A 27,637-nucleotide genomic window follows, 5' to 3' on the forward strand; every position below is an offset into this window, starting at 1 on the left:
CTTCTCTAGATAGAGTATCAAATCATCTGCGAATAGTGAGTGCTTGACTTCTTCCTTTCCTATCTGAACGCCCTTAATATCTTTTTTTTGCCTAATGGCTATTGCTAGTACTTCCAGTACTATATTGAAGAGAAGTGGTGAGAGTGGGCATCCTTGTCTTGTTACCGTTTTTAGAGGAAAGGCCCATACTTTTTCCCCATAGATGATAATGCTTGCTATAGGTTTGTGGTAGATGGCTTTGACTATCTTGAGAAAAGTTCCTCCAAAACCCATTTTGGTGAGAGTTTTCATCATTAATGGATGTTGGATCTTGTCAAATGCTTTCTCTGCATCTATTGATATGATCATATGGTTTTTATCTTTACTTTTGTTCATATGCTGGATTATGTTGATTGATTTTCGAATGTTAAACCATCCTTGCATCCCCGGAATGAATCCCACTTGATCATGTTGTATGATCTTTTTGATGTTGTTGGATCCTATTTGCTAATATTTTGTTGAGGATCTTCACATCGGTGTTCATTAGGGATATTGGTCTATAGTTTTCTCTGTTAGTGGTGTCTTTGTTTGCTTTTGGTATTAGGGAGATATGTGCTTCATAAAAACTGTTCGGGAGGGTTCCTGTTTTTTCAATTTCCTAGAAAAGCTTGAGGAGAACTGGCAACAAGTCTTCTTTAAATGTTTGGAAGAATTCGCCATTGAATCCGTCTGGACCTGGGCTTTTGTTTTTGGGGAGAGTTTTGATTACAGTTTTGATTTCCTTGATATTTATGGGCCTATTCAAGTACTTCAAGTATTCTTGGTTCAGTCTTGGGAGATTGTAGGAATCGAGGAATTCGCCCATTTCTTTTAGGTTCTCTTGTTCTGTGGCATACAGACTTTCAAAGTAGTCTCTCATGATCTTTTGAATCTCCTCGGTTTCTGTTGTGATGTCCCCCTTTTCATTTCTGATTTGGTTTATTAGGGTTCTCTCTCTTTCTTTGTGAGTCTAAAGCAGGATATTGTTTAATTCACATCTTTTGCATGTTTGTTTTGCTTGCTCTATTTTTTTCAGTTTCTTTTTTTTATTTTCTTTTTTTACTCTTTTATGTGAAGCAAGGTAGTTTTTACTTTTTTGTTCTTTTTAAAATGTTTTATTAATTTACCATGAGGTACAGCACCAAAAATCTCATGTTTGAATTTTGATCATGTGGTCAACAACCCATTCCTTCCACCACACAAATCCCCAGATTCCCCTCCTCCCATTCCACACTCCCCCTGCCTGTTTGGCAGACAGTTTGCAAAATATTGTTTCTCTACTTTAGTTACCTTCGATATTTCAAAACCAGTCCTACCACCTCTCATACCTGCCAAAAATGTAATGCTGGACAATGTATTTTGTATTGCATGTTATGGATATAACATAATATTTCACAGCTGCAAGTGCGGCCACACTCAAGGTATTCTAAGTTTTTAATAATCAGGGTCTGAAGAAATCACTGCAGCAAGTTGCTCAAATCAGAGATTCATCTTTGTGTCTCTGGATTATGGCCACGTGGGAGCTTAAGTAGATGGTAGGAGGATGTGACATCATCTCGGCGTCCCATTAGGGTGGGGGGAAAGAAGGCACACTCTGCCCCTATCCCTCGAGCCTTGGGGTTTGCCATCACTGAGAACTCATACCTGGTACTTCACGCTGGCTTCTACAAAAAGGTGCCTGCTGGAGCTCTTAGAGAACAGAGGGAGAGACAACATTTGCTTCTGGAGCAACCCAGCACAGAAGGCCTTTTGCAAAGTTCAGGGCCATCTCTGCTGCAAGTTTCACAGGTTCGAGATTCATCTCTGTGTCTCTGGATTGTGACCATGCGGGAGCTTAAGTAGACTGTGGGTGGGATATGACATCATCTTGGCGTTCCACTGGGAACGTTCCACTTGGCCTCTAAGTGTGATTTTAAAAGATTATTTTAGGTGCCATGGTTTACAATACTGTTAATGGTAAGGCTTTGGTCATAACACAATCTAGCACCACACCTTCCACCAGAGAGTTCACTTCCTTCCACCATTGTCCAAATGTCCTCACCCTCCTACCTAACTCCTCTCTTCTACTGTAGTAATCTTAAAAACATTTTTTTTTGGTTTGGGGCCACATCAGCTGGTGCTTGGGGCTTACTCCTAGCTCTGTGTTCAGTGATTACTCATGGTAGGTTTGAGAGGTGAAATCTGGGTTGGCTCCATGAAAGTCAGACACCAAAACATTCTTCTATCTCACTATCCCACAAACATGCTTTTTAAAAAAGAATTTCATTCAGTCCATGCCACTGGACCCCATGCCAGGCAATTTCACTCAGAGCACCCCAGAGGTGGACAGGTGAGAGCCCTCCCCACCCCAAGAGTTCCAGCCCTGGCAGTCTAAAACCTCCACAACCCAACTGCCACCATGCTCATGGTCACTCCCCACAAGCTCAGGCTGAGCCTGACAGATGAGTGGTCTGACAAAACCCAGGATGTGAAACTTTGTAACCCAGGATTCTAGGTTCAATGGGACCTGGATCAGAGATCCTCTGCCTTTTTAACACTGTCTCCTACGACCCAGAGGTCATGCCCATAAGCCATCTCTTGCAGGTGCCAGATAATCTCATCAGCAACCATCTGGATGGCATAGCCTTCTCTCCCGGAAGGGAGCAAAATGACACCTGCCATAGCCATGCCACAGGACCCACACCAGGCTGTTTCACTTGGGGCGCCCCAGAGTGGGCAGGTGAGAGCCCTCCCCACCTCAAGGGACCCAGCCCTGCAAGCCGAAAACCTCCACAAGCCAACCGCTGCCATGCTCAAGGTGGCTTCCCACACGCTCTGGCTGAGCCTCCCACATTAATGAACCTATTTCTGGACCACGCAGAGTACCACACCACATTGGATGGGGTTCAAATAGTAGGCAACCAATTATAGAGGGAAAAAAATATATATGCACATATATATATATATATTTTACAGATATATATACAAAAGTTCACATCCCTCAACCTTTATCAACATGTTAGTAATATCCTGAAGAAGGTCTTATTGGCCCCTGCCAAAATAGAACAATCTTCACACTGTTTACTCTAGTGGTACTTCTTTGTAACATTTTTAGTGGTTTTTCATAACAAACAATACAAAATATATTATTTCTATTATGCTTTGGGACAGGGCTTAGGGTTTGGGATGGAAACATCCCAAATATGGTTGTAGGAAGGTGTAATGGTGGTGGGATTGATGTTTGAATGTTAAATGTAATCAAATATTATAAACTACCACATAAAATTAAAAATTAAAAAAAGAATTTCATTCAGATTATTTTTGTAACCACTTCCTCCAACAGAGTACCTCACTGTCAGAGTGAAAAATCTGCACTGCTTGTTCTCCACTGTTAGATTTGAAGATGATGACTCTTCCCTTCATTTCTGCTGCTGGACATTTCCTTCTTCTTCTCCAGGTGTTCAGCTGCTACCTAGCAGGTCAGTGTTTTTCTTCATGATTTTTATTTGCTGTCAGGCATTTTAATGATTTGTTTTGTATTGAAAATATTTTCTTGTCCAATAGTCTCTACTCTATTCCCTCAAATGTAGCTATATGCCAAGAAAATTCTCATTGTTTTTGCTGCTAATAGTTTTGAAGTGTCAGGTTAAAAATAGGATGGGTGTCCTTCCTATAAATTCCCTTACTCTATTGAACAAAGTTCATAAAACTGATAACTCTGATACTTGCCTAAATCTTTATTGAGTATATATGATTTTGCCGATTCAATTTTATGTAAGTTTGCATAAAATGCTCTTCATAGTATTTACACTGAGAAGAAAAGACAAATCTTGAGCCAGAACAATAGCACAGCAGGTAGTGTGCTTTATATGCAGCCAATACAGGTTCAATCCCCAGTACCAATATGTTCCTCAAACACTGCTAGGAGTGATCCCTGAGTATAGAGCCAGGAGTAAGCTCCGGGCAACACTGGAATTATGCCCCCCCTTGCCAAAAAAGTAATCCAAAAAGGAAAGCACAAATCAAAATGTAAAAATTTTAAATTTGGTACATCTACACAATGGAATACTATGCAGCTGTTAGGAGAGATGAAGTCATGAAATTTGCTTATAAACGAATAGACATGGAGAATACCAAGTGAAATGAGTCAGAAATAGAGGATCAGATATAGAAGGACTGCACTCATTTGTGGAGTATAAAGCAACATAACATGAGGCTGACACCCAAGGACAGTAGACACAAGGGACAGGAAGATTGCTCCATACCTGGAAGCCTGCTTCATGAGCAGAGGGGAGAAGGCACCTGGAATAGAGAATGGGATTACTAAGAAAATGATGGCTGGAGGAATCGGGATGGGAGACGTGCTGAAAGTAGATAATAGACCACACATGATTGTTGCATGAACATTAGTTCAGTCGGAGGCGCTGAGACAAGGAACACTGAGTATCCAGCATGTCCATAACTCTGATGATGGCCACTATCAATGTCATTTTAAGGATGAGCACATCTCCCATGGGGCCACTGTGAAGCTGCATGTTGTAGGTATTGTATCTGAAGATATTTTATTATTATCAAAATCCCTAGAATTAGTTCACATAGCTACAAATATCCAAAAAAGAAAAAAAGGAAATTAATCAAATTAAACATATTTTAATAACTTTAATTGAATGTTGTCAAGCCCCTTTTATGGCACCTTAATCTAAATACAAAGATATTAAGTTAGTTTAAAAACGGAACTCTGGGGGCAGAAGTGTGTGCATGGGAAGGTAGTACATAGGTTCTTGTCTTGACTCAGTCAATCCAAGTTCGATCCCTAGCACCACATTTCAGGGATGATCCCTGAGCACAGATCCAGGAGCAGCCCTGAGCACCATCCTCCCCTGGAAACAGCAACAATGACAGTAATTGATTCACGGTTCAACCTCTTACTCGCTGGGAGGGAGTGATTGACTGCTGAGAAGAGCCTTTTAACTTAGTCTCAGAGTCTTGTCACCCTTGAAAGTCACAGGGTGCAGACACATGTCATTTCTCCTCAGGTTTGTTTCTGCTCCTCGTGTACACATGATAGGACCAGAAGATGGTGGGATCTGGATATTGTGCTCCTCAGGCGGTTGGTTCCCAAGACCCAGGTTGCAGTGGAGTGGTGAAGTTGGAATAAAGCTTATGGCCCTCTCTGAGACTCTGACCCAAGATGGAGATGGACTCTTCCACGTGGAGGCATCTCTTGTGGTCACAGGCAGGTCTTTGGACAATGTGATCTGCTCCATCCAGAATCCAGTCTCCCACCAGGAGAATATGTCGGTCATTTTCCTCCCAAGTCAGTGAAGCATGAACTTTAAGATAGGGTTGGGGCTGTGGTAAGAGCATGGAAGTTTATATGTGAACTGAAGAGGGTCTAAGAGGTGGTCAGACTTTCCTCCAGATTAGTCCTCTCTCTCTCTCTTTCTGTGAATGTGTGTGTGTGAGAGAGAGAGAGAGAGAGTGTGAGAGAGAGAATCCTTATTGCCCAGAGTGTCTCCATGGGAGGCAGCTCTGACAGGGACAGTCCCAGTACTGGGGATTCTCCTCATTGGAATCAGCTACACTGGCTGGAAAGAGCATCAAATCAAAGAGAAAGAAGTTAAAAAATGGAAAAAAGAATCTGAGGAAATGGGTGAGATGACAAAAGAAAAGGAAGTGGCACTTAAAGACAAAGGTAAATTGAGGCAACAGTGCAAATATCAGATTAAGGAAAAGTTCAGTATATAACTGTAGGGTGGTTGGAGAAATAAAAGTTTTCTAAAGTATCCCTAGAAAGCACAAAATTCCAAGAATTCCATGAATTTGAGGGTCCCACAAAAAGGGGAAAAGCATGTAGAAAAGTTCGGGAATTAGGAACAGTGGTCAGGAAGCCGGTGGAATGTGGCTCTTCAGACCTCTAGGGCCCTTCCAGAACTATGGGACCCACCTTAATTGCTGCTTACTCTTGGACTAATGTTTTCTCCATTTTTCTTCCTATCTACACTTTAAGAATGGCTTCAAAACACCTAAGAATTCTTGAATTCTTGTGAAGCAGGGTTTCCTTTCTCTGACTATAGCACTTTCCAATGACTTCTTATTACTTGGTATTTTATATTTTACATATCACTGTATCAGTGTATCACTGTTATCCCATTGTTCATTGATTTACTCGAGTGGGCACCAATAACATTTCCTGAGTGCAAAGCCAGGAGTCAGCCCTGGGAATCGCTAGGTATGACCCAAAAAGCTCAAAAGATAGAGATAGATAGATAGATAGATAGATAGATAGATAGATAGATAGATAGATAGAGAGAGAGAGAGAGAGAGAGAGAGAGATTGCAGCTGTTTTATGTTTTAAAGGGTTAAAAAATAATCTTTAAAAATATTTTAATATTATTTGAAAAATAAGAATGTTTAAGGGTATGACTCAAACCTAATCGTTAACAGCTTTGTAAGGGTCTATCTCACATTAATTTAATTTAAAAAAATCTTAAAATAAATTTTAAAAATGTTAGGGGTAATTAAAACAGCTCAAAAACCAGAATACGTAATTTGCATGCAGAAGCCATGGAATTTGACCACACAATATTTTCAACACTGTTGGGCGGAGCCCAACTTTACTAAATCCCAACTTTACTGAACTTGAATGAGGTTGCCTGCATTGCTGAGTTCATACACTCAAAACTTTGACCTGCACAATGAGGTCAAACTTCACAAAGAATGACCTTTGATCTGTTGAATACTACTTGGAGTCACTCCTCCAAATAAAAATACTAAACTGGCATTAAACTAGTTTTGTATTTTATCTGTGTCAGTATCATTTGTGAATTGATAAGTGTGTATATGTATTTGTGTGTAAGACCTTATAAATATACTAGGTCATTTCTTTTTTTGTGTTCGTTTTTGATTTTTGGTCACACCTGGCAATGCACAGGGGTTACTCCTGGCTCTGCCCTCAGGAATTACTTCTGGTGGTGCTCAGGGAACCATATGGGATGCTGGGAATCGAACCTGGATCGGCCATGGACAGGCAAACGCCCTACCCGCTGTGCTATCACTCCAGTCCCTACTAGGTCATTTCTTAAACACATTTATGTTCAATTTTTATATTCCATAAATTGTTTTAGATGATGGCAACAAAAAACTATTAGCTTTCTTCGGCGGGTAAAATACACAATCAGATAATTAACACAAAGATTTGTTTATTTTTTTTAAAATTTTTGGATTTGTTTCTTGATTGCTTGAAAATAGGTAGTCTATTAAGTCCTTTCCAGGAGAAATTATTTACCATCTTTCCTCTTCCTTCCTTCCTTCCTTCCTTCCTTCCTTCCTTCCTTCCTTCCTTCCTTCCTTCCTTCCTTCCTTCCTTCCTTCTTCCTTCCTTCCTTCCTTCTTCCTTTCTTCCTTTCACTTCCTTCCTTCTCTCTTTTTCTGTCTTTATCGCTCTCTTTCTATCTCCTTTCTTCCCTTAAATAAAAGGTATAATCATTAAATAAAAGTACAAATCCTATCATAAAAAAAAGTGACCAAAGGCAGATGAAGTTGAGAATTAGAAAACTTTGGAGAAAAACTTCTTTGGATAAAAATATAAAAAAAATGATTTCATGGATCAAAATGAAGTATTCATTTCACAGGTCTTAAGACATAAAATGAGGTGATCACAGGTTAAAATTGTCAAAATAAAATGAAATGAAAATACTTTTAAATGACATATAGGGGCACTGAACACCAAATTCTGCTCCAGATATTATCTATATCTTGATCTGTCTGGAGAAAGTTATTCCATCAGAAATGGACTGACTTGAAGAAAACAGAGCACAGAAAGCATATCATGTGCTTGACTTTATGAAATATGCCAGAGTTTGAGAAGTTTAGGGGATACAGTGAGGAGAATGAATGCTATGTGATATATTGGGGAAGGAAGCATCTTGTCTCCTCATTAGTAGGGTATGGTTTCATATCAGTCTCAATTTGTATTGCCATATGCAGACTGAAGAAAGAAACATTTCCTGTTGGGTAAGTAACACTATCATTTTGTCCACTTCCAAACTTTCCATTGCTATCCTTTTTGTTCCTCCTAAGATTACGTCTTAGTTTAAGACAAATAAATCTTTATTTTTTTACAGGGAAGAAAATAAAGATCAGTGAATGTTTGCTAAAAATTTCAACTAAAAATTGGTGTCATACACACAACCCCAAATATATGATCATCTAATCTTTGATAAGGGAGCAAGAAATGTGAAGTGGAGCAAGGAAAGCCTCTTTAACAAATGGTGCTGGCACAACTGGACAACCACATGCAAAAAAAATGGGCTTAGACTGCGAACTGAAACCATGAACTAAAGTCACATCAAAATGGATTAAAGACCTCAATATCAGACCACAAACTATAAGGTACACTGAGGGCAAGGTTGGCAAAACCCTCCACGATAATTAAGCTAAAGGTATCTTCAAAGATGACACACAACTGACCAACCAAGAGGAAACAGAGATAAACAAATGGGACTATATTAAACTAAGAAGCTTCTGCACTGCAAAAGATACAGTGACCAGAATACAAAGACAATCTACAGAATGGGAAAGGATATTTACCCAATAGCCATCCAATAAGGGGTTGATATCAAGGGTATATAAGGTACTGGTTGAACTCTACAAGAAGAAAACATCCAACCCAATCGGAAAATGGAGTGAAGAAATGATCAGAAGCTTTCCCAAGGAAGAGGTATGAATGGCCAAAAGGCACATGAAAAAATGAGCTTCATCACTAATCATCAGAGAGATGCATATCAAAACAACTATGAGATACCACCTCACACCAAAGAGAATGGCACACATCCAAAAGAATAAAAGTAATCGCTGTTGGAGAGGATGTGGGGAGAAAGGGACCCTTCTGCACTGTTGGTGGAAATGCCAACTGATTTAGCCCTTTTGGAAAACAATATGGACGAGTCTCAAAAAATTAGAAATTGAGCTCCCATTTGACCCAGCAATACCACTTCTTGGAATATATCCCAGAGAAGCGAAAAAGTATAGTCGAAATGACATCTGCACTTATATGTTCATCGCAGCACTGTTTACAATAGACAGAATCTGGATAAAACCCAAGGGCCCTAGAACAGATGACTGGTTAAAGAAACTTTGGTACATGTATACAACAGAATACTATGCAGTTGTTAGAAAAGATGAAGTCATGACCTTTGCATTTAAGTGGATCAACATGGAAAGTATCATGCTAATTGAAATAAGTCAGAAAGAGAGGGATAGACATAGAAAGATTGCACTCATCTGTGGAATATAAAAGAACAGGGTAGGAGACTAACACCCAAGAATAGTAGAAATAAGTACCAGGAGGTTGGCTCCATGGCTTGGAAGCCGGCCTCACAAGCTGGGGGGAAAGGCAGTTCAGACAGAGAAGGGAACACCAAGTAAAATGTGGTTAGAGTACCTGCTCAGGAAGGGAGATGCATGCTGAAAGTACACTCTAGATTGAGTACTATGGACACTCAGTACCCCTAAGGGGAACCACAACACCCAAAAGGAGAGAGAGAACAAAAGGGAATGCCCTGCCACAGAGGTGGTGTGGGGCAGGGAGTGGGGATGGGATTGGGAGGTGGGAGGGATACTGGGTTCATTGGTGGTGGAGAATGGACACTGGTGGAGAGATGGGTTCTCGAACATTGTATGAGGGAAACACAAGCACGAAATTGTGTAAATCTGTAACTGTACCCTCATGGTGATTCACTAATTAAAAAACAAATAAATTGAAAAAAATTAGTATCATAAAAATAAGCTATTCTGATTTTATCTTCAGTTTTATGTATTGTCTTAAGTTTCTCATCTTATCTTTGATTCTCAATCACTTAATTCTGAGATATAAATGAATCTAATCCCTCAGAAGAAGACAATTTAGTTAAAATTAAGTTAAACAGTGACTTAAAAAAATCAGGGTAACCCAATATCTCATTCAAAAGAGATCATATCACATGATACCTTTTACTAACTGATGAAAACCAATAAGTTGTAAAGAATGTAGAAATAATACTATTTTCAAGTAAAACCTCTGCTCAAACACTAGTCATATATGGAGTATTATAGAACAAGAACAGATACATAGCATTTAAATTCTGTTGGAAATAAAATCTATCCCAGTCTGGCCTCCCCAAATACACCTTCAGCAGAGGAAAGATCTTTTATTGTCTTTACCATTTCACCTATATTTTCCCAGTCTCTTTAAGAACTCACCAGCACAACCACCTTTTTAATTACACAATGTTCCCTTTCTTCTTTCCTTTTTTTCTTCTTCCAGCTAACATGACTTTAAAATATAAAATATGTAATCAGAATGATTCTGACTCAGATGAAAAAGAGAACTTCAAAGAATCTCCACAAGATCAATATCTCAGCAATGAGAAAGGAGAGGACAATTTTATCACACTTCAAAATTATTTTTCACTTCAGAGAGATACTATTAGGAATTGATGTAGAGGATACTGAAGAATGGAGTCTAGGTATTTATGAAAAAGACATAAAGAAGAATGATTCTTTCCCATATTTATCATTAAAGAAACTTAGAATATTAGAGAAGAATGACTGTGAATATAGCGCTCTGACTTATGGTTTCCAAGAAAATTCCAGCGAAGACTGTCTCCAGATAGAAAATTGTCCAGAGGAGATTATGGTTTCCTTGGATTTTGAGGATAGTGACATTTCTTTTTATAACCTGACCAATAGTACTCATATCTACACTTTCACACTGTTTATATTTACTGGGTCACTCTGCCAGTAAATATAAATCCATGAATTTATCTCCATCGCTTCAATAAGTGAATTATAGGGAGATTATAAACAATGAATATAATATCCAATTATTGATAAACCTGGTATTTTACTGCCTGAGAGGTATCCTTAGATCCACAAATCATAAGAACTTTTGATACAAACCTCAAAGAGTTTTCATGAGCAGAATTTCTGAACATCAAGCAGTACTATTTAATCTGAAAAGATTATTTTTGTTATTTTATAATTTACTTAATTTATACTATTATATGACATAATTTTCTTTAAAAATTACTATAAAAAGGAAAAAATAAAGTAAAAATCTTATAATACCAAGTAATAATCATATTAAGTCCAATATATCTAAGCTTATTCAAATTACTCTAAAAGCTTTTGAGTACTCTGTCTTATAAATTAGTTGTAAGAATTTATTTTTTGTTTTGGTGGTGGGGGAATTCCTATTGGAATTTAGGAAATGCTTTTAGAATGGATCAGAAGGTTTCTCTTTCTCTATTGATCAAGAGACTACGTGTTATGGAATCAATCTTAGGGTTTCTGTGTGCAAAGAGACCTTTGACCTTTAAGCTATCTCTCCAGCCCTTTGAAAAATATAATTTGCATGTAGGATTTGTCTGTTGAACATATTTTAAGTATCATTGCAGAAACAATATTCAAAGAGATAATAATTATGTAAATTCAAAATTTTCAGCAACATTAAATAAAAATTATGAAAAAATACTATTTCTAAACATTGAAGGACAATTGTTAACCTGGAATTGGTAACACATTAAGATGTATTTTAAGATAAAACTAATTTAAGAAAGTCAAAAATTAAATATCGTTCATTATCTGATTTTCCTTACACCTTTTCTGGTTTTTGCCACCGCCCAAATATATATATATATGTATATATCTCTCTATATATACACACACATATATACACACACATATATATATATGAAGAAAGAGCTAGAGAGAGAAAGATGCATTTCCATGTTATCTAAACTATTGACTGGATACAATAGCTTAAAACATCTTAAATTCTTTGGGAATACATTAATTTATAAATTATAAGGGATAAAGATTAGCACAATGGAACGCTATAATAAGACACACAGAGAAAGACAAAAACATAGGATGCTGAAGGTTGAACCCTGATTAGCTATATGCAAGACAAGTGACATACGTGCCCCAGGAGAAAAATTTTTTATATTCACTAAATACCTTGTTTTTTTCAGTATTCTGTCATAAGAATAGGTGGTTCTGATTCTTTGTGTGAAAGTTTTGGCACTGAGGTTGTGTAAATATATAATGAGTGTATGATTGTACTCATATGCAATATGTAGAGAAACTAACAACTGATTAAATTAAAATAATAACAGATTATAAACATCAAATTAGTACTTAAGAGAAGAGAATGGTGTTAAATTTGGTGAAAGGAGAAACTACAAAGTCTGCTTTTGAATCATTGACACTAATTGTTATAAATTTTTAAAATATTGTTTAATTTTATTTACGGCGCCAGGGGCAGTCCCTGGGTGTGACCACTTAGCTACTGGAAAATGGGAAATATGGGCGGAAGAGGTCCAGTCCCGATCTGAGCAGGCTTGGAGGTCTCAGCCCGGGGTCCCACACACCTGGGTTCCTCTGCCGGTACTTTCATGTGTGAGGCTCTCCCATGTGGGCAGGAAACTCTCGATAGCTTGCCAGTTTCTCCCAGAGGGAGAAGTGAGACTCATCCAAACGTGTGGAGAGGGACCTTGAGCATGGTTGTGGCTAGGCTCCAAAGGTCTTTGGCCACCGGTAGCTCTGCTAGGGGCGGAGAGGGAAGCTGGAGCCCATCCCCTCTGAGAGGCCCCAGGGAAGACAGCCAGCATGTGGGCAAGAGACTCTCTGTGTTGTTCTCTTCCGGGAGCTTGCTTTTAAATCTCTGGATGTTGGCCGGTGATGGGATTACACGGGTGGGTGTGGGGGCAGTCCCTGGGTGTGACCGCCTAGCTACTGGAAAATGGGAAATCTGGGTGGAAGAGGCCCAGTCCCGATCCGAGTAGGATTGAGCCCCGGGTCCCACACACCTGGATTCCTCCGCGGGCACCTTCAATGCGTGAGACTCCATCCACTGTGTAATCCCATCAAGGCCAATATCCAGAGACTTAAAAGCAAGCTTCTGGAAGAGAACGACACAGAGAATCTCTTGCCCACGTGCCTGGCTGTCTTCCTTGAAGCTCCTCGGAGGGGATGGGCTCCAGCTTCCCTCCCCGCCCCGAGCAGAGCTCCCAATGGCTGAAGACCTCCGAAGCCTAGCCACAGCCATGCTCAAGGCCCCTCTTCACACATTTGGACGAGTCTCACTTCTCCCTCTGGGAGAAACTGGCAAGCTATCGAGAGTTTTCTGCCCACATGGGAGAGCCTGGCAAACTCCCCATGGTGTATTCATATGCCAAAACGAGTAACAAGCTGGGTCTCATTCCCTTGACCCTGAAAGAGCCTCAATGCAGCATCATTGGGAAGGACAAGTAGAGAGAGACGTCTAAAACTTCAGGGTTAGCATGAATGCAGACGTTACTGAGACTACTTGAGAAATTCAATGATCAACGGGATGATGATGATCATGATGATGATGAATTTTATTTACATGATTAATATACATATTTTATTATATAGGTGTACTCTAAATGCATATTTCTCTTGGAGATTTAAAAAATTTTACTTTAGCACATTGTCTAAAATGAAAAAAACTTAAACAAATATACAGTAATTTAAAAACATATTCCATAAATAGTAAAAATGAACTTATCTCTTAATTTGTCCTCATCTTAAAATTTAGTTTATTTTTAAAAATATACATAGATATATGCATAGGAATAGTATTCACTTTAGTATTTATACCATCTCAGTGCTAGAATTTTCACACAAAGAATCAGAACCACCTATTCCTACAACAGAATACTGAAAAACAAGATATTTAGTGAATATATAAAATTTTTCTTTTGGGGTAGGTGGATCATTTTCCTTTTATGTGGCCAATCAGGGTTCAATCTTCAGCACCCCAAGCCCAAAGCTGAAATTAAATAAATAAAAGTTTTACCTTAATAAAATGTTTATTGTCTCTAAGTATCAAACCTAAGAAACAGAAAGGGAAATCAGAAATCATGTTAATCAATCAATGGCCATGATCCAGAGATTCATTGTCCCTCTTTCTTGGAAGAAAGCATAAAACAATGTGCCATAGCCATGCCACCAGACCCCATGTCAAGCTGTTTTATTTAGGGTGCCAGGAAGAGGGCAGAAAAACCCTGCCCCACCCCAAAGAACCCAGCCCCAGCAGCTGAAAGCCTCCCGAACTCAACCGCTGCTATGTTCATGGCCATTCTCCAAATGCTTCAGCCAAGACTCCCACTAGTAAACATACCCCTGAACTGCAAGACGGCAACATCTCCTACCTCACACCACTCATGCTCCAAGAGTAGCACAACACATTTGTTGGGGTTTAAAGTAGAAAGTAACCAATCTTAGAGGGAAATATATTTTTACCAATTTTAGAGGGAAATAAATATATAAGCACACAAGGATCAACCCTTAACAACATATTAGTAATCTCTTATAGAAAAGCATAATGGCCCCTGGGTGAAATACAACAATCTTCACACACTCTCCTCTAAGAAAAGTTTTCCGGAGCATTTTCAGTGGTTTATTCATAATGAACCAAACAAAATAGATTATTCTGGTTCTGTTTGGGGGCAGGGTTTGGGGTTTAGGATGGAAACATCTAAAATATGGTGGTGGGAAGGAAGTTGTAATGGTGGTGGGTTTGGTGTTCAAATATTAAATGTAATCAAATATTATGAACTATTTTATAAAAATAGAATCGAAATAATTGAAATAAAAAAGTAATCATGTTAATTTTTTGCTTTGTTTTGTTTTGGGCAACACCTAGCTGTGTTCAGAGTCTATTTCTGGCTCTGTTCAGGAATCACTGTGGGTACTTTGGGTGGTGCTTGAGAGAACCAATGTCACACATCAAACTGGGTATTTTCCTGTGTAGAAGGTTTTCACAAATGCTTCTGGCTCCATTCTGTAGGATAACAACGGGTTTGTCCTTTCAGCCTTGCCTCAGGGTATTTAGTTTACCTTAAAGCAATGTCCTTTCTGTATAGACACAGGAAGAGAGTTAATATTATGCTTTGTAAACTGGGAGCTGATTGCCTCCGATAATATTTACTCCTGGGTATCTGCTTTCTCAACTCAGTTGCCCTTAGTTCCTAGCATCCCAAAAGCAGGGTCCTGATGAGGGACAGAATGGACCCAGGGTGAGCTGTGAGCTACCCTGGCATTGAAATGGGCCAGGCCAAAGAACCACAATACTCAACTATAAATTGAGATATGGTCATAGACAAATGCTGTCATGATCCAAAAGTAATCACAAGACTAGGACCCTGATGGGGTTAGGAAGACTAACCTGGCCTGAGGAGTGTTGTCTGGAATATATAGTGAATGTCCTCAGGAGGAACCAAACTTTAAGTCTGATATATATCTTACTGTGCTCATAGATAATGACATTGCTAGAAACATTAGAATTAGATTTACAACAAATTATGTGGATTACTAGCTGAGAAAGGAAGAAATCGACACACCCTTGTTTGGATCCCACCCTTGAGCAGATCTCCTAGTAATCTGGAGTAATCTCCTTAGATGAGATTTTGTTAATCTCCTGGATAAGTGGTTTTACCCCTCTTTGTTGATTTGTTAATATTCAACCCACCTTTATGCTACCACCCTATGTGATTGCTATATAAACTAAGACTGTAACAGAAGTAGGTAGGAGACACAGAAGCGAGAGAGAAGAAACAGAGGCAAGACAGGATAGAGAAAGACACAGACCCCAGACCGGGCCAATAACACCCGGTTGCCCCATATGAAGAAGGTGCATTCTCCCCACTTGCTCCAGATGAAACCCCAGCAACACTGAGCTTCTACTAACATGGCTCCTGCATGTGGAAACCAGGACTATTTCTCCAAACCACGCAGCCGCTTACGCGGCTGTGTGACCTATCCTGATATATAAAGAAATGTCCAGGAGTGACTCCTTCACACCTGAATGGCCATGATCCCAGAGACACACAAACCTATCTCAGAACACAGCAGCTGCTGGCAGAAATGCTCCTGGACTGTGAACTAAACTATGGCTCCATGCCACACCGGGAGGGGTTTTAGTCCGTTGGCCTTTTCCCCTTTGTGGCAGCATGGCGACCGCCACCTTTCAGAGCCAATTGGACAGAAAGGTAGGAGCTTGCAATGATGGGGCGCATGGGAAATCTCGCCATAGGGGTGCAGAACTGGCCCTACCCCCTGCCCAAATGGGACCCCGAGCAGCCACCCATGAATGGCTCCTCTGTTCCTGAGCAGCCATGATCCCAGAGGCACACAAATCAATCTCGGAATGCAGTGGCTGCTGGCAGAAATACCTCTGGACTTAATTACTAAACCACCAGAATTCCGAAACCATGCAACTGCTATTGTGGCCATGCAATATCATATGCTCTTCATTATTCACAATCATGATCACAAAATCCCATTAATCATCGATTTCTTGAGCAGGCTCAGTAACCTCTCAATTCATCCTTTCCCTGAGATCTTAGAAGTCTCTCTCGACTCTGCCCTCCCAATAATGTAACACTGGAGGTTCTTTCAGGGTCAGGGGAATGAGATCCAGCTTGTTACTGTATTTAGCATATGAATACACCATGGGAAGCTTGCAAGGCTGTCCCATGTGGGCAGGAAACTCTCAGAAGCTTGCCAGTTTCTCCCAGAGGGAGAAGTAGGCTACAAGATATCATGCGGCCGCAAAGCAGCCGCACGCTTCTGGGAGTTTGCTTTTAAGTATCTGGATGTTGGCTGTTGATGGAATTACACACAAATGGGTTCCTCTGCCGGTACCTTCATGCATGAGGCATGTTCAAATGTGTGGAGAGGGGCCTTGAGCATGGTTGTGGCTAGGTTCCGGTGGTCTTCGGCCACCGGGAGCTCTGCTTGAGGTGGGGAAGGAAGCTGGAGGCCATCCCCTGCGAGGGGCCCCGGGGGAAGACAGCCAGGCATGCTGGCAAGAGACTCTCTGCATCAATCTCTTCTGGGAGCTTGCTTTTAAGTCTCTGGATGTTGGTTGTTGATGGAATTACACACACCTGGGTTCCTCTGCCGGTACCTTCATGCATGAGGCATGTTCAAATGTGTGGAGAGGGGCCTTGAGCATGGTTGTGGCTAGGTTCCGGTGGTCTTCGGCCACCGGGAGCTCTGCTTGAGGTGGGGAAGGAAGCTGGAGGCCATCCCCTGCGAGGAGCCCCGGGGGAAGACAGCCAGGCATGCTGGCAAGAGACTCTCTGCATCAATCTCTTCTGGGAGCTTGCTTTTAAGTCTCTGGATGTTGGTTGTTGATGGAATTACACACACCTGGGTTCCTCTGCCGGTACCTTCATGCATGAGGCATGTCCGAATGTGCAGAGAGGGGCCTTGGGCATGGCTGTGGCTAGGTTCCGGTGATCTTCATCCACTGGGAGCTCTGCTCGGGGTGGGGAGGGAAGCTGGAGCCCATCCCCTCCAAGGGGCCCCAGGGAAGACAGCCAGGCGTGCGGGCAACAGATGCTCTTCATAATTAGCAATAGAAAACAAATGATTTAATGATGCCTTTTGGCAGGTCTGATTGTTGGGGGAATATTCCAAATAATAATAGTGGGTTTTCTGTCAAAAATTGAGTGTAAACAAAGAGTGTAAAGAGAGAGTAAAGTGAAAATCATCTGCCACACAGGCAGAGTGGGAGGTGTGGGGGTATACTGGGGTTCTTGGTGGTGGAACATGTGCACTGATGAAGGGATGGGTATTTGATTATTACATGACTGAAACTTAAACCTGAAAGCTTTTGTAACTGTATTCATGGTGATTCAATAAAAAAAGAAAAAAACATCTAACCTAAAAATAAATCCTCCCAAAATAATGTTAATATGAATTGTATGTGGGGGTAATAATGTAGTTTTGGAATATAAAAATTATAATTCAAATACAAACATCTATGACATCTAAAACAATGCATGAGATATGATATAATCTGATAGCACCCTGCAAAAGCAAATAGTGAAAACACTAAACTATAAAAGTAAAATACTATGTTAAAGAATGTTATCCTGAAGACTGCATTCATTTGTGGAATATAGAATAACATCACATGAGGCTGACACCCAAGGACAGTAGATACAAGGGCCAGGAGGAGTTCCCCATAGCTGAAAGCCTGCTTCATGAGTGGAGTGAAGAAGGCAGATGGAATAGAGAAGGGATCACTAAGAATATGATGGCTAGAAGAGTCAGTCAGGATGGGAGATGTGTGCTGAAAATAAATAATGGAACACACATGATGACCTCTCAGTGTCTGTGTTGCAAGCCATAATGCCCCAAAGTAGAGAGAATGAGGATTATTGAGGCAGGGTGAGGGCGGGGAAAAAAAGGCTATTCCGGGGATATTGGTGGTGGAGATTGTGTACTGGTGGAGAGATGGGTGTCTTATCATTGTGTGATTGTAATCATTATGTGTGAAACATAAAAGCTTATAACTGTCTCATGGTGATTCAATAAATTTTTTAAAAGAATGTTATCCTTCAATTAATAAGAAAAATGAAGAAAATAACAGAGAATAAGGAAAGAGAAAAAATACAATTTAACTAATAATGGAATGAATAGATGTGTATCAAAGATTAGATGAAATATAATTGATATCAATTCTATCAAAAGACTTAAAATGGCTGACTGTATTTTCAATGTTCTGTTGTTTATAAGAGACTAACATCTGGAACATAGTTACTCATCGATTAAAAATGAAGAAATGGAGAAAAAATTCATGCAGTGTGACTTGGTATACTATATTAATGTCAGACATTAAAAAAAATTGGTAGTACTGAAGCAACACCACAGCAGTTAAAGCCTTGCATTCCATAGGGTCCCTGGAGCCTTCCAGGGCTGATCCTTGAGTGCAGAAACAGGAGTAAGATCTAAGCAGCACTGGGTGTGGTCCCCAAACCACAAAAAATAAAAAATAAAGCAAAAATTTCACTAAAAGATAAATATTTGCATTCTATAATTATATTCAACCCATCAAGTGGTTATTATAGCCATCAACATTTATGTAACAAACACAGGAGAAACAAAACAAAGATTCATGGGGCTGGAGCAATAGCACAGTGGGTAGGGCGTTTGCCTTGCATGAGGTCAACCCGGGCTAGATTCCCAACATTCTATATGGTCCCCTGAGCACCGCCAGGAGTAATTTCTGAGTGCAGAGCCAGGAGTAACCCCTGTGCATCACCAGGTGTGACCCCAAAAACAAAAAAAAAAAGAATGGAAACAAAATAAAGATTCACTAACAAGAGGTAACTAATTGGTGGCAGCATTATAATGTTATGTAGCTGTAACACATCATTTACAATTATGAACTGATACTACAGAAAAACATTAAGAACACCAGTCAGATGACACATCAAGATAATTTGGCATTATTGTTTGATAGAAAAATTCCATTTAAAAAAGCTGAATATACATTCTTAAATGCACATCAAGCAATCTGAAGTGTACATCACCTTTTGGGATAAAAATTATCTATAAATTTAAGATAAAAATCACATCAGAAATCTTTTTTTAACTACAATATTATAAAATATCTATGAGAAAGAGACAACCAAAGACACCACAAAGTCATGAAGATTAAATAATACTCTGAACATAAATTTCATTTTATCACTGAATAAATAATAGGAGAAAGATTACTATGAGTGCAGTGTCAACAATTTTTGAGAAGAAGTGAAATTATACCCCCAGGGGTGGAAGCAATAGGAGAGTGGGTAGAGCGTTTGCCTTGCACGGATCCTACCTGAGTTCAATACCCAGCATCCCATATTGTCTGCTGGGTGTGACCTAAAAAGCAAAAATAAATAAGTAAATAAATATATTTAACCCCCAAATATAAGGAGGTACACAATTTTATTAACATATCAATAAAAATTAAAATATCACAATCACACACAAAATCCCGTTAATCACCGATTTCTCGGGCAGGCTCAGTAACATCTCATTTCGTCCTTTCCCTGAGGTCTTAGAAGTCTGTCTCCATTTGGCCCTCCTAAAGATGTTGCACTGGGAGCTCTCCAGGGTCAGGGGAATGAGATCCAGCTTGTTACTGGATTTTGCATATGAATACACCATGGGAAGCTTGCAAGGCTGTCCCATGTGGGGAAACTCTCAGAAGCTGAGGAAACTCTCAAAAGATTGCCAGTCTCTCCTAGAGGGAGAAGTAGGCTAAAGATATCGTGTAGTGTGCTTCTGAGAGCTTGCTTTTAAGTCTCTCTCTGGATGTTGGTCGTTGATGGGATTACACACACCTGGGTTCCTCTGCCGGTACCTTCATGCATGAGGCCTATCCGAACGTGTAGAGAGGAGCCTCCAGCATGGCTGTAGCTAGGTTCCGGTGGTCTTCGGCCACCAGGAGCTCTGCTCGGCATGGGGAGGGAAGCTGGAGCCCATCCCCTCCGAGGGGCCCAGGGGAAGACAGTCAGGCGTGCGGGCAATAGACTCTCTGCCAAGAAATAAATGAAAGTGAACATGCATTAGGATACTTGGCATGAAACAAAGATGTGCTAAGAAGGAATACAGACTTATTTCAATAAAAAATGAACCTCAAATAATCTATCCTGGAAGTAACGGAAAAAATAAAGAGGTAAGTCAGCAAAAGGAAGAAAACTTCACAAAGGCCTCACTCTCACTATCACTATCATCACTATCATCCCGTTGATTGTCTATTTGCTCAAGCAGACCCAGTAACGTCTCCATTCGTCCTAGCCTTGAGATTTTAGCAGCCTCTCTTTACTTGCCCTTCCCAATGGTGCCACATTAGAGGATCTTTTAGGGTCAGGAGAATGACACCCATCATTGTTACTGTATTTGGCATATGAATACATCATGGGCACCTTGCCAGGCTCTCCCATGAAGCAGGAAGCTGTTGGTAGCTTACCAGGTTGTCCAAGAGGGACTACTAGGCTATAAGATTTCCGGGAGCTTGGTTTTACAGTCTTTGGATGTTGGCCGTTGATGGGCACCAGGAGTTTGTGGGATGTGGCTGCCAAGGTACTGGAAAATGGGGGATCTGGGCGAAAGAGACAGAGTCTCGATCTGATATACAAAGGCATATACAATTACAAAATTTAAGTAAAAGATAATAGAGATCAATGCAATAAGTCAAAATTTAAAAATCAACAAAACTGGAAAAAATAGCTATATTCATGACAAAGCAACAGGACTGGGAATATAGCTTAAAGAGGTGAAAAACTTGCCTTGTAAATATTCCCTTTGCCCCCCATCTCCAGCTTGCCTCTATGCCAAGCACTTTTTTCTCTCTCTTAAACACCAAAACACATGAGAAGTTTTTGCATAAAAGGAATTCATTGGTCTAAAGGGAGAATGCTCTGATCACCAGTAGGCCCAGAGTTTTGGGAGGAGGAAAGAAATAGAATGGAGGAGTAGAGGAAAAGAGACAGATGAGAATCAACAGGGTCAAGGGTCAAGGGGATTCAGGTACAGCAGTGGAATTAAGAGTGATAGAGTTAAATATGCAAACCACAGATTCAACAACACTAAAATTATGAGGCCAGGGGCTGGAGTGATAGCACAGCGGGTAGGGCGTTTGCCTTGCACGCGGCCAACCCGGGTTCGAATCCCAGCATCCCATATGGTCCCCTGAGCACCGCCAGGGGTAATTCCTGAGTGCAGAGCCAGGAGTAACCCCTGTGCATCGCCAGGTGTGACCCAAAAAGCAAAAAAAAAAATTAAATAAATAAATAAAAAAATAAAATTATGAGGCCCAAACATTAATAATTTTAAAAGGTGCCAGTCAAGAGATCAGGCTGAGGAGTATGAGAGGGAACCTGGAAACAGGTGAAGGGAAGCTGGTGGTATGATCAGTGCTGGAATATTGTATGTCTAACTAGTAATAATTTTGTAAATCATGGTGCTTTAATAAGTAATAAATTAAAGATAAATAAAAGTCACATGCTCTCTTTCTCAATCCCATGAGCTATATACAAAGATAAATCAATTTTTACAACCAGTATCTTTGCTAATTCATTGGTTATAACATTTATTGCCATAATTATTCTTATCTGGCAAATAAAAAAACTTTTTCAAAAATTGTCTAAGGCAGTTTCATAAGTCTGTACATGTTCAAAGATCATCAGAGGCTGGAGCAATAGCACAGCAGGTAGGGCATTTGCCTTGCACGTGGCCGACCCGGACTTGATTCCCAGCATCCCATATGGTCCTCTGAGCACTGCCAGGGATGAGTCCTGAGTGCAGAGCCAGGGGTAACCCCTGTGCATTACCGGGTGTGACCCAAGAAGAAAAAACAAAACAAAGATCATCAATACACTGACAAGGTATCAAAGAGTGAGAATGACAGAGACAAATTGCTAATATCAGTTAAAAAATTATAGAAAGAAAATCAATAAGTATAAATCACAAAACTTCAGAAAAATACACACAAAACTGTGGAAATATATGCTATTTCTGTGAAATTGACTACAAAACAACATAAAAATAGTTACCCTACTGCTCTTTTTTTAATTACTCTACTTATTTTTTTGCTTTTTATTTATTTTTAATTGTGATTTTAAGGCAACACCCAGTGACACTCATGGTTTGTTCCTGGTTCTATTTTTAGTGACCAAACATGGTGGTGTTTGGGAGACCATAAGCAGTGCTGGTGACAAAACAGGAGCCAGCCAAGTACAAAGCAAGCACCTTAACTCCTATATAATCTCTCTAGTCCATTGTTGTTGTTGTTGTTTAATTTTCATTGAATCACTGTGAGATACACAATTACAAAGCTGTTCTTAATGGGGTTTCAATCATACAATGTTCCAACACCCAATCCTCCACCAGTGTACATTTCCTAACACCAATGTCCCAAGTTTCCATTTCTACAACCCCCACCCCACTCCAGCGTGCTGTAGCAGGCATTTTCCTTCTCTCTCTCTCTCTCTATCTCTCTCTCTCTCTCTCTCTCTCTCTCATTTTGGGCATTTATGGTTTACAACCTAGATACTGAAAGGCCATTATATTTGGTCCTTTACCCACTTTTAGCACACATCTCCCATCCAGAGCAATCATTTCCAACCATTATTGTCATAGTGGTCCCTACTCTATTCCAATTGCCCTCTCCCCCTGCCTTTGAGTCAGGTTTCCAACCTTACACCAATCCTCCTGGCCCTTGTTTCTACTGTCCTTGGGTATTAGTCTCATACTATGTTTTTTTATATCCCACAGAGGGAGCAGAGCCATTCTATGCCTGATCTTCCGACTCATTTCACTTAGCATGATACTTTCCATGTCCATCCATTTTTCCTAACAACTATACAGCATTTTATTGTATAGATATACCACAGTTTCTTTAACACTGGTCTGTTCTTAGGCAATCAGGTTGTATCCAGATTTTGGCTATTGTGAATAGTGCTGAAATGAGCATTATTCTGATATACACGGTGCTAGCAGTATTCACTAGCAATATTAAAATAATTTTTTTATCAAAGCAATAGCACAGCTGTAGGGCACTCACCTTTCACGCGACTGACCCATGTTCGATTCCTCCGCCCATCTCAGAGAGCCCAGCAAGCTACCGAAAGTATCGCACCCGCACGGCAGAGCCTGGCAAGCTACCCATGGCATATTGGATATGCCAAAAACAGTAACAATAAGTCTCACGATGAGAGACGTTACTGGTGCCTGCTCGAACAAATCGATGAGCAAGGGGATGACAGTGACAGTGACAGATCAAAGACATCATTCCTTGAACATATAAGGGACAAATAATCAATCCTTTGTGTGAAGCATGATTTAATTTTGTAGTGGGAAAGCAATTTTGAGAGATTCTGTTACACCTGTGTGACACTATGCTGTGACATTTCTTGTTCTGTACTTGAAATAGGTGATGAAATGGTGCTAAAAAGTTAGGCTATGAACTCCATGTTTTAAGCAAAGCAGGTACAAAATATAAAGTATAAAAAGAACAAATAAACTGAATATTATATTCAATTTAAATTATGAAGGTCTTATTATTATGGAATTTTTTTGGCATCAACAAAAGTTAATGGTAGGAAAATCAAACTCCCACCATTCCTGTATATTGAAGCAAAAACCTCTTACTTGAGCAAATATAAAATAAAAGTCTAGTTTAGTTAGTAAAATTTCCTGATACTTTTGTTATATTTTTCTAGTAATTTTTGATACTGCATTTGGCTTAGAGTTTTCCATTTTTTTGTCTCTTTTATAATTACATTAATTATAGTTAACAAGTTGACTATGAATAAGAATTATAAGTAAGAAACATATAATAAAATCCACTATCATCATAAGCTCAGGACATGTGAACTAAAGTAACTGGGCATTCTAATATTTGTGTGGCTACAGATAGTAAAAGAAGACTGAAATCTAGCTTAGGAGAGAAATATATTAATTAGCCCTTCTAACATTGGACTAACTTTTCCTTCTGATATTAGTTGCATATAAAAATGCTTTAAATTACATTATTAATCTTTTCTAATAATCTTAAAGATCAGGATCCAATATGTACAGTTTTACTTTTCTAACTTGCCAGGTATTCTAAACCCACATTTGAAAAAAATAGAAGTTATAGAAAGAGAATGCAAGTTAGGAACTTTTCTCACTATCCCATCCATACTTGTCACTTGATGGGCAGGTCATACATATTATTTTTAATCCTAAAGTAAATTACCTTAGTGTCAAAGTGTGCAATGCTGAGAGTAAGGAGCTAATAATCAAGAGTGTCAGTTGGGTTCTTTATTGAGTCAATAAAAGAGAGAAATCAATTTTGATCTGTTAACTCTAAGATATAGCTTATTTGCTAATGGATAAACTGAATTGGGTGATTAAACAATATATAAAAGATGAGTGGTCTTAATTCTTATCAAGTTAAAACATAAGTATTAATTGAAACATAAGAGTTATAGAATTTATTGCATAGGAGATTCCTGATGCAAGTAAACTCTAGTCCATTATAAATATTTGTAGCAGCCTTTTTCATAAGAAGACTACAAACCTTTGTTTATAAAGTATAATTCAAAACTAAGACTCAATCTGGACAGGTTTTACAAGTGTACGACTAATACAAATAGACTAAAAAATGGTATCACATAAAATTGCCTTATTCTGAATATAGATATAGGTGTTGGTATAAAACATTTTATATAAATTTATTTTAACTTTAAGGTAATAATAAAAGCAGCACAACTTGGAACAAAAGAAGTTATTTTGTTTAATATACATTCTGTGTATGTTCAGAGGTGATCATATAAATATCTGGATAAAATATTTGGTTTAACAGTTATTTGAGCTCTTTACTGCATAACGTGAGTGGGAAAGATGAAAGTGAAATCTGGAAAGTGAAATCCTTCTGTACTCCCAGATTCTTATGCTTACTCTAATATCCTTGATAGTGATCTGATAAAGATTTCAATATTTCAAAGGGATGTTAAGAAGAAAGGAGATTCAAAGTGTATCTCGTAAACTTTTGTTGTTAATAATTAAGCTAGATAAATTTAAAAAGAAATATTTTTCTCAGTGAGAAAGAAACTTTTTAGTGAGTGAATGTGGTTTGCTTGTGTATCTGTGTATAGGTGTGTGTTTTTGTGCAATTCGTTATGAAGAAGTTGCTTTGGAAGCAAAATTTTTCCACTTTGTTTCTGATTTATTAACTTTCCTTGTGATTAAATATTAAGACATTTTCTAAAAACTTGAAATTTTGACAGTATTATTGAGGACTTTTCTTTTCATTAAATCACCTCTTCCTACATTACCATGAATATTTTTTTAAAAGACTTAATGGATTTCATGATTTATAATTCACATACAAGTCAAAAATTTAATCAATATCACATGGGCTCGAGATATTTGAGCTAGAATAATAAATATCTCTATTACGTTTTTAGAAAAACTTGGGACTTACATTTCCTTTAATAGGTGTTAAATTATAAACATATTGCTTTTTTAATCTCTTGGCTTTTATTTTTTTAAATTGAATCACTGTGAGATACAGTTACAAAGTTGCTCATGATTAGGTTTTAGCCACGCAGTGGTCCATAAGCAGTCCTTTCACCAGTGTACTTTTCCTACTACCAAAGTCCCTGGTTCACCTCCCACCCACCTTCTCCATCTTGCCTCTATAGTAGGCAATTTTTCTCTCTCTGCCTCTCTCTGTCTCTACCTCTGTTTATCTGTCTCTTTCTCTCTCTGCATTATGGTTTGCAATACAGATACTATATTTGTTAATTTTCTTACTTTCCGCTGGCAGTTCTTATCCAGAGTAATCATTTCCAACTATCAGTGCCAAAACGGTTCTTTCTGTATCTCCAGCACCAGAGAGAGGATTCCAATCCTCCCAATCAATCTGTGTTTCTACTGTCTTTCGGTATTAGTCTCATTCTATGTTTTTTTTTTATGTCCCACAAATGAGTGCAATCATTCTGTCTCTCTCCTTATGACTCATCTCACTCAGCATGATAGTCTCCATGTTCATCCATGTGTAAGCTAATTTCATGACTTCATTTTTCTTAATGGCTATATAAATATTCCATTGTGTAGATGTACCATAATTCTTTATCTACTCATTGCATATGACCCAACAATACCATTTCTGGGAATATAACCTGGGAACACAAGGACACAGAGCAGAAATGCCATCTGCACTTCTATGTTTATTGCAGCACTATTCACAATAGCCAAAATCAGGTTAAACATTTCTTATGTGACAACGCATCCTTTATACTCTCTAAATACCCTATGGTCCTGTTTTTTTTTAATATATTTCTAATGAGGGGGATAGTAATTAATGTGGGTCGTCTTAGGAACTCCTTTAAGGCCTTGAATATTTACACTTACTTTAACTAAGATCTATTTAGAATTATTATTTCTGGCGTGTTTTGTCTAACAGATATTAAAAGAATTAGCACAAATTGCTTTAGGAGCTGCAGTAGTCAAGTTTTTGTCCTAAAGCAGTCAAAATTGAAAGCAAGAGACTATAGACTGAATACCAAATTTAGAAGAGATTTTATTTAAAGGAAGAGGGAAAGAAAGAAAAGTAGTCAGGGAACATGATAACCCTTCAGTGCCTGTATTGCAAACCACAATGTCCAAAAGAAATGAGAGAGAGAGAGAGAAAGAGAGAGAGAGAGAGAGAGAATGAATAAGGAAAAGTGGGAGGAGGGTTGACGGGAAGGAAAGTGTGGGCATTGGTGGTGGAAACTGTACACTGTGAAGGGAAAAGTATTAGAACATTGTATGAGTGAAACAAAATCATGAACAACTTTGCAACTGTATTTCTCAGAGTGATTCAATAATTTTTTTAATGATGCTGTAGACATTTTTATAGATGGCCATTATTATCCGATTCAGTGGATTTCATCCTTCCATATTTTGTTGAGGGTTTTTAATATGAATAGATGTTGAATCTTTTAGAAATATTTCTCTGCATTAATTGAAAATATCATATGATTTTTAACTTTCCTTTAAATAATGTGGTGTATATAAATTTCTCAACTGCCAAACTCCACTAACCAACCTCCACCACGCTCCAGGCCGCTTTCAGACACATGATAAACACTTCCTACCCATTTTCCATCATTACCACACCATATCTGATGGGGTTAGAATACGGTGTGAACCATTGGAACACTTATAATGGCAATTGGAGGCCATCCTAAAAGCCTCCATCCCTCTCAGAGAGCCCGGCAAGATACCGAGAGTATCCCACCCACATGGCAGAGCC

At 39.0% G+C, this 27,637-nt stretch overlaps 1 protein-coding gene across 1 annotated transcript; it reads left to right on the forward strand.

Moving 5' to 3' along the window:
* Nucleotides 1–1,952: 1,952 nt before the first annotated feature.
* Nucleotides 1,953–7,165, forward strand: LOC129401614 (butyrophilin-like protein 1). Its single transcript, XM_055124335.1, has 5 exons — nucleotides 1,953–1,974; nucleotides 4,408–4,542; nucleotides 5,036–5,314; nucleotides 5,492–5,692; nucleotides 7,125–7,165. The coding sequence occupies exons 1-5, from the start codon at nucleotides 1,953–1,955 to the stop codon at nucleotides 7,163–7,165; spliced, it is 678 nt and encodes a 225-aa protein (XP_054980310.1).
* Nucleotides 7,166–27,637: the final 20,472 nt, after the last annotated feature.

This window comes from Sorex araneus, chromosome 2, assembly GCF_027595985.1.
Source record: "Sorex araneus isolate mSorAra2 chromosome 2, mSorAra2.pri, whole genome shotgun sequence".
NCBI classification, from domain to species: domain Eukaryota; kingdom Metazoa; phylum Chordata; class Mammalia; order Eulipotyphla; family Soricidae; genus Sorex; species Sorex araneus.

Excerpts from the sequence above, each read along its gene's own strand:
- LOC129401614 (XM_055124335.1), top strand. The coding sequence starts at position 1,953 with ATGGTTTACAATACTGTTAATG. Across the intron at positions 5,315-5,491 it reads GTCGGTCATTTTCCTCCCAA|AATCCTTATTGCCCAGAGTG; the intron begins GTCAGTGAAGCA and ends TGTGAGAGAGAG. Across the intron at positions 5,693-7,124 it reads AGTGGCACTTAAAGACAAAG|ATGATGGCAACAAAAAACTA; the intron begins GTAAATTGAGGC and ends AAATTGTTTTAG.